This window comes from Trachymyrmex septentrionalis, unplaced genomic scaffold (assembly GCF_001594115.1).
Source record: "Trachymyrmex septentrionalis isolate Tsep2-gDNA-1 unplaced genomic scaffold, Tsep1.0 scaffold19, whole genome shotgun sequence".
Classification (NCBI taxonomy): domain Eukaryota; kingdom Metazoa; phylum Arthropoda; class Insecta; order Hymenoptera; family Formicidae; genus Trachymyrmex; species Trachymyrmex septentrionalis.
In genome coordinates this window covers 3,379,531-3,389,740 of record NW_017305071.1, presented here as the reverse complement: position 1 = coordinate 3,389,740, position 10,210 = coordinate 3,379,531, and the positions used below count along the sequence as shown (strand labels likewise).

Genomic DNA, 10,210 nt, shown 5'->3' with positions numbered 1-10,210 from the left:
AAAAAAAAAAAAAAATGCGACTTTCTAAAAGAATACAAGAAAGAGAGGAAATAATAAATAAATGAAAATTCGCAGACAGAATCATAAAATTTTTTTAGTTTCAGGCATTATTTCAACGAATGAATATCACGAGTATACAAATTCTTCGCGTATAAGGGAACAATAATCGAATTTCCTACAACTCTTGTGGGACTTAATTATCATCTTCGCGTGGGTTCGCGCATTTCTTCATGTATGCTTCCTCACCGTCTCGTTGCCTATCTGCCAGAAGAACTATCCTCAGCGGAATAATCGTCCTACGGGAAACAATTTAGGTGTATGTATTGATTTGCTCAGAAATTCGATTCGGCGCGAGGGACACGCTTCCCAAGAGTACAGTTTTTACAATACGTAACGCACTCCTACACATCAACCGTTTTGATACGCAAAAACATTTTCATCGTAATAAAAATCGAAGGTAAATTGTTCTATGCGTTTCGCGAACGTCGAAGCGAAATATCTTCCGAATATTTCTCAGTTTCGTCTTCTTTCTCTCTCGCCACATACATCGAAAAGAAAATGATCGGATTGCATTAGGATGGATATTTTAACGGTGGAAGAATTTTTCTGCCACTTGGGACTGAGACTTTTTCTTCGCTAAAGCGATTTACAAAAGCTCAAGGGTCAGCTACCCGAGCGTACTTCTCTTCCCTTCTTTGTTTCTTACTAATAAAATAGCTTTTACGTGTAGACACGTTCTTGATCGTGACTGTCGATAGTCATTGCCTCCATATTACTACGCACGTCGACGGATTTCTCCGCCGCGTCGTCGCCACGGTTTTTATTATTCACGTAAAAATGTAGACTCCTATGCGCTACCCGCGTACACTTTGCACTTTATTCGAATTCCTTCGCGTCACATGCATTTTACATTCCACCGTCGAAACGCGTCTTGATAAAGCTTCATCTTACCTCCATTCTATTTTCCACGTACAATTCTTTACGCTTACGGCATATTATTCGCAAGGAACTTTGTCGGTTTCTTCTTAAAATACAATTCGAGCATATGCAGGGCAACGCAATCCGCATATGTGTTCTATATTCAGTGTTTTTTTTAATTACGTATTTTAATTAATACGTACAATTTAATTAATTACTCACATGCGCATGGATAAAACGTGCACGCGGGTTAAAAAAGTAATTATTTCACGCAGCTCGAGATTCTTAACAAGCTGAAGATGAAGCTCTACTTTTCAAACATGTGCGTACATGTGCTTTCCTGCGATAGGACCTCGTAGGACGTAATCTATGTAGGCCAAGCCGGTAGTCGGCGTCACAATCAGAAGCCCGTATGATTGCCAGACCGACGGTGAGGAATCGGTATCACCTTCGCCGCAAGGTCTTACCTCCCGCCACATTTGCTTATCGCTGCTGGCGCTTGTCAAGCCGAGTCAAACGTTTCTCTTTCAGTGCGATATAGTCAATGATCCGGGGCGAGAGACCACGAGAGCACATCGGTGTCGTGCAGAAGGACCGAAGGGCGAAAGTCTCGCCCCGCTCTTCAAGTTTTCCTTGAAGTCACCTCTTCTCTTTAGCTTCGAAGTTAAGCACACCCTCGACTGCAACGAATCGGCGAATGAAAGAGGCGGAGCGATTGTATCGATCGTTATTAGGCTTTTATTAGACGGAAGTGTTGTCGTGTGCTTCGCAAAGGGCGCATCCGTACGGGGGGTCGTGTTAACTTAAGTGAAAATACCACTAAGTGGGTCCAGCCGAGGGAGACTGACCACCACCTTCGGCTCGATTCCTGTGCACGGATCTTTTAGCGAGTCTGGTCGTGGAATTGGCTGAAAGAGGATCTTTACGTGAGGTATCACTATGTATCTACGTCAAAATAAATCGGTGGTATGGGAGAATTACGTGGGATAGAACTTAACCAAGAAAATTATTACGAAGAGGATAGACGGCGGATGGCCTGTGCCTGTGGATTATACGTGCAACGAGAGAAGATCAATATTATGAGTCAAAAGGGAAATGCTACAACGATATGTATAAGAAACTTTTTTTTTTTAAACTAGTTCAAGTACAAGGGTACAATCAACGGGCGGTGTGAATGAAACTCGATAAGCACTGAAGCGGATATCCTTAAATAGCGGATGCAGCACTATCACGAATATCCTCGGCATGTGTAACTGCGATATTTTAGTATTTCAACAGCTTTGTATGCCGAAGTGTCGTGTCGAAACCGTCGTGGGCAACGAGAATAATTCTTGACATTCGGAAAACCGACAACGTTTTGACGAATTGAATTTTAAATTTTTGCTACAATTTTTGAAAGGAAAAGCACTACCTTATTGAGTAGTCTTGTATCGTCTAGAGAGAAAAGCTGCACAATGGAGACTCGAGAGAAGTCGACGGAATGGGCTTTATTGTTCCCTTTAAAGGCAGGCCTGTTTGCTATGAAGTCATCGTTATCTTCGAAAAGCGTGAGCCGTGGCGAGAAGGAAAAGGAGAGACTGTCGAAGAAAAGTCTTCGCGAGCCGCGAGCAAAAATACGTCGAGGATCATCCTTGTCTGATCTAGATAAGCTTCAGAATAAGGCGATTCTACCGGATGTCGTCAAGTCGACGGAGCAATGCTCCGAGTCGCTCCCACATTCGCCTGCTTTATCCCGAACGAACCTTCAGCTGGGCAGCAGTAGCGTGAGAGGCAGCATAGGTGATTTGATGAATTTGAAGAAATATGGTGGATCTACTTGGAGCGTGCGAAGTGAAACTCTCATTGCGAAAGCCGTGCCGTTAAGCACGGTAACGATGAAACAAAGTTCACCGATCGATAAAAGCATGGAGGATGATCTCGAGGACGAATTGCAGGACGAATTTCCCATCTCTGGAAAAGCATTAACTTGCGCTCAAAGAACTCAGAGACTCAGTAGACTTATCAAAAAGCAGAGACGAATAATGGTTTACAATCCTAGCGTTCTGCAGAGAGATGTGGTAAGTCATCGTCGGTCAAAACTGGGATTGGAACAGTATTTTCTATATTAGCAATAATTGGATGTCTTTATTAAGGAAGAACGTCGGTATTTATTTAGTAAAACTTAGGATTGAGAAATAATTTGTTACTTGTAACGAGGTTAGAGTTAAATTTCTTTTTTTTAAATAATTGTGACTTAATTTTCTTTCTTGTTTCCATCTATAATTCTAACTCAACTTAATTATGTTTTTTGTAATTAGTAACTAATTTAATCACTTTTATTCTATATCAAGCTTATTCAACATATAAGCAAAATTATAATAAAATGTTTAATTTTATGAAAAATCAGTGATTACTTTTTGTGAACTGGAATTTATTGTGTATTTTTATTTCTGATAATCATCGCACTCTGTAAATGTTTGCATTAAGAATTAAGCTAGAATCTTTTTAGTATGCAAACGCGTCTTAATATTGATCTCATAATTTTAATCTCAAGTGTGCATATATTAATTTATCGTACATAATACAGCGGGTAATCAAATGTTTAAGTATAAGTGAAATAATTTAGCACCGTGAAAAATGTAAGAAAAGATTTTTATATTTAAATTAGTAATGTAAAAATTTAACAGGAAGATTAAAAAGTAATTAGTTGCAGTTTTTTTTCTCTCAAAGAATAACTAATTACTGATTCTGAAAAGTAACACGTTACAGTTACAGATATTGCCCAATCGTGAGATGATTCTCCATAAGTCATTTCTTATTCAGTTCGTTAAAATTGCCTGTTTCATTCAGCGACGTTTTGATAGGACCTTTGTAGTCGTCACGGGATGAAAAGCGAGCAAAAACATCTCAACCATATTTGCAGATTAAATAAGTCATTTTAAGCATAGCGGCGACTCTAACAACAAAATGCACCGGTTTACACGACGAACAAGTGAAGTTACAGGAATCACGCGTTCACATTTGTCTCTTACCACTCGCGCCACGTACACGCTTTATTTTTTGACGGATCACAAGTGAGACTACAGGACAAGAGGGCAAAATGGAAAGAACCATTTGCTCAATAAGATCGTTTATTTTATTGTTTTTTTTTTATAGCGCACAGTAGTACGATTCTAGGCTCAATTTTTATTGAACCGATAATTTATCGGGCTGAATATCGACTCTATTCATGGGTTGTCCCTTTGCGATGTGCACGCAATCGCGATCGAAGAGAACAGCAACATTCATTGATCTCACCGTCAGACGAAGAGAAGAGAAGGAGGATATATACTTCGTCGTTGCTTCAGCTGAATTCGAAACAGCTTTCCCCTCCGTGATGACAGACACTTACGGAATTTGAAATATTCATGATACATTCATGTCGCCTATACGTTGCGGGAACTTACCGTTAGATGCTTCGTATCCTAATACACGAGCGGTCATCACAGGGGGTGTTTGTCTTGCAGGCTTGTTATTTGAGACCGATGCTAACGAGAGCACGTAAAATGAGAGCGCAACGGGAACGTTCTCGTTCATCTCTGCGTTGTCGATACCCAGTGAAACATTGGGGTAAATTCCGGTTGCATTCGCGCGATACCGCTAAAGTTCTTTTTTTTTTCAATGTTTATGAAGTACGAACAGCCATTTCGGTGCAATTTTCATGCAACGGGATAATGCTCCCGTAATTTAGACTGATGCTTTCTACGCGGTAGTTGGAACATAGTGGAAATGTTGTCGTGGAAATTCTTGGATGTCCGTCGTACCATCTCTGCAGTGTAAAGTTTCCCTGTCGTTTCCTGTAACTTCGCCGAAGAGAGTCGTGAGCGTTACTTTGACGAATAACGAGTTAAGGGAAACGCAATTTCGAAACGTGTGTTTCGTGCAAATGTCGTTTTACTTATATATATATATGTTATATATATGTCATACGATGAAGTAACTCGGAGAGAATATTTCTGATTATGGCTTTCCTAAAGTTATTCGATTTAAAATCAAGTCAAGTTTATTACACTGTCAAAAGTGTAATTCACGTTAATTATTCGCAGTACGATTAAATGGTTTTCTCAATTTAAAAGATTGTTTATCAAAGAAACTCTCTCTAGCTCAGTCTTTACTTTCAGTGTCGATAAGCGTCAAATAGCCAATCGATTGTGGATTAGCCAATCTTATGGTCGCCCTAGTGCTCAGCTTACCTACGATGGGTAATCCTCTAGATGCTCGTTAACGTTCTCGTTGATTGACTTACGCTATTAGTCGGTTGCAACAATGACAAATGAACCTCTCACTAGCAATTCGAACTGAAATAGAAACGTAAGCGTGTCCTTCCTACGCGATCCAACAGGGAATAACACGTGTACGTTCTAAATCTTTTCTCAACTGCATTTAGCTTTTTCGTATTTAATTTAGCTGTATTTACTTTTATATATTACTAATAGGTCAACGAATACAATTACATCTTGGAAAATGTCCAAGTGTCGTTGAAAAAGGATTTATCGTATGACTTTGTACCTGTTCTTCGGATAACCGAGCGACATAGGCGGTTTCCTTTCAATTTGAGATTCCGTATTTATGAACAAGATTATCAAAAAGAATTAAAAGCAGGGATCTTCGTCCTTTGAAGCAGTCTGTGCCCGTTGAACCAAGCCAATTGGTACTGGTCCAGGCGCTTTGGAAACGTTTCCTTTTATCCGTCTCGTCAAGCAAACGAGGCATTGACTCTTCTATTTGCCTCACCTCCTTATGTAGTCCGCTCCGCTTCCGGACAAAGATTCTTCTGCATTATAGTCTCAAAGATACGCTATCGTCAAAAGAAGTGAATCCGAAGCTGCGATTTAATCCGGCGTCGCATTCGAGAGGAACGATCCTTTTCCTATCAATTCCTATAATTCGTGTCGTTTGCAAAGCAGATTGCAAAGCTGACGAAATGCGAAATAAATTTTGATGTTGCATGACGCTGCCATTTCCATGATTTACTTGACCGATAAGCACTCGTCGATTTTCGTTATTCGTATGTGTGTACGTTAAGTCGTAAAATGCGCCTTTAAACGAGCCTCTTAAGCTGTTAAATAAATCCTTGTAATTCTGTCTCTCTCTTTTATACAGACACAATGTGATTTAATCAGCGAACCGTAGCACGCAGAACGTATGATTTTTATCGCACTCAGTTTTATAGCTTCCCTCTTAGTTGTAGTCAATTTATACATAATTTATTTATAATTGGAATATAATATACATATATTAATACGATAATTGAAAAACAGCAGAAAAAATTCACGCGATTCAAAGAAAAAAAAAGAGAGTAATCCATCTGCTACGAGTTTGACACGACGCGAACTACGATTCCTGAGCCGGCTGTCGTGAAACGTTAAGTTAGATCTTTTATTAGCCATGTTTTACTATGGTATCGTTCTAAGAAGATAATCAGCCTTGGTGTCATTTACGACAATGAGCGAGTTTGTCACGTTAATCGTATTTCGGTTGACATCAATCTTGTTAACCGTTTTGTAAACGGCAGTTTGCAAACATTTCAAGCTCGGATCTGCCAGCCTGATTCTCAACCTTTACGACATCCGGTGTACCGCGAAATGAGGTTAATATCTTATATAATTTTCTCTCCTTTCTGTTCACGAGTTATTTTCCTTTATGACAACGCTGATAAGATTAGTCAAGATACAGAAAAATATTTTCCATCATCACAATACTTTTTTGCAACAACTTGAAGGCCTACCGTTTTGAATAATTAAAATATAATAATGTTTTCGATATACCGCGCGCGCGCGCGCGCGGAAAGGAAATTCGTCTTAGAAACGAGCTTGTAAAATATTTTAGCTTTACATTGGAAATTGCACGAGAATTATTAATGTGATTCTGATGCGACGACGTTGTGAAAAGATAGAAATATAAATAATTCTATTTTAATTAAAATATAATATGAATAATGTATAATAAATGATATATAATATTCTTATTATTCTTGTAGAATATTATTTGAATAAATATACGAATAAATACTAATTACGAATAAATATAATTAATGTTACGAGAGACGAAGTTAAGTATACGTACGTAATATTATAAAAGACAAAAGTATGTAAAGTATATATATATATAATTCACATTTAATGATAATTTTATTATAATCCCTGAAACAAAATTTAACGATTAATTTCACTAAGAAAAGTCTTAATAAAATTTAATGCATGCACTACACACAAAATACGGAAACATAAAACGACGGATGAAAGAGGGATACAATTAGACGAATGTGTCAACTCTTTTTCATCATGAAAATGAAGTAATATGAATTTATGTTTTACAAACAACAATAAAACTATTGTGACTTTTTTAAATATGGTTATAGAGAAAAATTGCAATGTACAAGAGTGCTATTAGATGATTAAAAAATATGTGTAAAACGTATTAATACTTTTTTCATTTGCGTAACAATTCAACGGGTATAGCTTGTTTTGAAATATTAAATCAGTGTGATTTATATAATATATATATGTATATATATATATATATATATATATATATATTTTAATATATGCAATCTTAAACTACTGTTGTTGCTTTAAAGTACCGTAGCTTATTAAATTTCTAAATAATTTTCTAGCTTAGATAGTCTTCATTTGCACACTGTCATACAATTTTCAATCTGAGCTGTATAGAAATTCAGTATATCTTGGGTAGCTTTATTTGCGCAATGAAGATTATCTGGTCTTCTTCCTCATTGTTCTTCGGCTCGGAAGAGATCGCTGTTTTGCTATGGAATATTGCAGACATTTTGAACGTCAGATTTAGAATTCATGTTTATTCATGAATATCAAGAATATAATTAAAATAGCTCTCTCTCTCTCTCTCTCTCTCTCTCTCACTCGTCACTCAACAGTCGGTTTGTTGTACGCACAGCATGTGCAAATATAGTTAATTGCTAACAGTAATGATTCCGTCATCATTCCTTTTTCTGAACATCCAAGTAGTAAGTTTCTTTCATATTGTATTTTTGTGAAATTCTTGATCGTATTAGTCGCTAATGAGATTTCTTTGTGACTATTATGGTCGACCCTCTTTACTTTCTGTCTTCATTATTGCGTTTCTTTTTAACGGAATAAAGTTCGATCTTTCCAAACTTTAATACAAATAAAAATTGATCAGATTTATAAATGTATTTTTATTGTTATTGGTGTTATAAAATATTAATACAATATTCTTTTTTCTGTTACAGGTGAGTATTATAATTTTGTCAATTGCCCCGATAATTGTATTGATGCGACATGCGACACTGCTGATTGCGACAGGTGAGTCATATTTTCACACAATGCTCTGCCATTAATCATTAGCGTATCGAAACATGTATGTTATTATTATTATTACAATCGTTGATACAAATATTTGCCATTCGAAAATTTCCAATAAATAGAAATAAAGAAAATGTGCAATTGCGGGTTGATAAAATACTGCGTTTGATTACATTATTATTCGAAGTATCGATTAATGATACAAAGCAAAGCTTGACTTCTCTTGCGTAAAATATTTTTTATTATAAGAGAATTTGCAGAATAATTATATAAAATAAGTATAGAATAATTATAGGATATAATTATAGGACTATTATGTATAGAAAAAAAAACTCATAAGTTTTTATTAGTTCGAGTGTCATAAATGTTAAATGTAACGAGAAAAATACGATTTATATTATTGCCATTTATTGTCACATATTTTCCTTCCATTATATTTTTTCGAATCTTTATAGAAATGCACTCCAACTACCTTCTGCTATTACGATCAAAACAATCACTGTTTAAACGTATGTAAAACTTGACAACCGGCCTCAGGCATTAGAGTATATCGGTCGAGAGTGCAGGGAGAAATGCGCGAATATATAGTCGCGAGTGTATGCGCTACAAACGAAGCAAGGCCAACAATTAAATATTCATGAGACGTAGCGCAATATATGCCTGGTATTTACTTTTATCGTAGAAACTTTTCTTTTTAGCTAATAATACAGCATTCGCTATGAAAATTGTAACGATTTTACAATTTTAAAATCGTTGGAAATCATGAAAAATTTATGATCCTACGTGCGAAAAATGATTCGTGCTGGATTTTTATAATCCCACGTCTATTCTGACAGCTTTCCGACAGCTTGGCTGGTTACCTTTTGAAAGATCGATTGTAATTGCCGAAGAATACTGAACATTGATTACAGAATAGAATTGCGATTTAATACTTGCGGAACGAATCGATCTCCAGGGCAAATGAAAGAGGAAGGGAAACTAAGAAAATATTGACGAACATTGAAAGGGAGTATCGATAGTTTGATCCTAAAGTGCTCGTAGTTCTGAAAGGGGTCAACAGTGTCATGTAACCACCGTACAATGGTTCGCTTAAATAGTTTCGAAATTTGATATTATATATTCGGAGGGTAGCGTGCACGTCGACCAAGACCGATAAAATCCGCATTTTCTTCGTGTTACTTTGAGGGTTGCCTCCATCTTTTGTATACTTGCCACGAGTGAGTATCTCTGATATATATCTGCCCTTTTACATCGTGAAAAGAAAATACGAGGATAACACGTAAACATACAAATATTGAAAAAAACCCGAGATATTTAGAAATGCTTTTACTATATAAAAAATTTACGCAAATGCGTTTAAAATAAAAAAAATTGGAAGAAAAATTTAAAATTGGAATAAAAAATATAAGAAGAATATTTTAAACGTTAATCTCATATCTTTATATAATGCCGGTGGGACTTTAATCTATTTAAGGTAATGGCAGTCTACGTGTGTTTTAAAAAAAGAAAACGACATAGCTAAATGAAATTTCAATATCGGTTTTGAAGTTTGCAGAATGGTTTTTAAATCCAGTATTATAAAACGAGGTCAAGCGTATTTCAGGGAAGTTCATCTGAAGAAGTATTCATGTTCGAAAAATTGGAAGTTTACTTTACTAATTTATTGATGCTTTCCAGCAAGCAATACACTGGTCATGTAATCTTCGTTTAACATTAGCAAACAAGGATGTAATAATTCACTGTTACACTCTGCGTTATCTGTATCTCTGGATGCTGGAAAGCATCCTATGTCTCGCATTTGGTAAAACGTACGGATTCTGCTGATTTATCTTATCGCGCAAAGATATTTGATCGAAGACACATTACAGTGGGTACACATATTGGATTCTCCTTAATGGTAACTGTACGCGTAAATTCCATCAGACTACACTTGATACAAACTGAATATATGGGTTTACTCTATTTTACCATGT

The 10,210-nt window shown here is 36.4% G+C and overlaps 1 protein-coding gene across 1 annotated transcript in view; it reads left to right on the top strand.

Moving 5' to 3' along the window:
- LOC108746730 overlaps positions 1–9,135 on the top strand; it is a 57,614-nt gene extending 48,479 nt beyond the window's left edge. Inside the window, exons 16-17 of the mRNA XM_018483663.1 lie at positions 8,165–8,237; positions 9,074–9,135. Coding sequence (XP_018339165.1) covers positions 8,165–8,237; positions 9,074–9,135 — 135 coding nt within the window. The remainder of the gene's footprint in view (positions 1–8,164; positions 8,238–9,073) is intronic.
- The last annotated feature ends 1,075 nt before the right edge of the window (positions 9,136–10,210 follow it).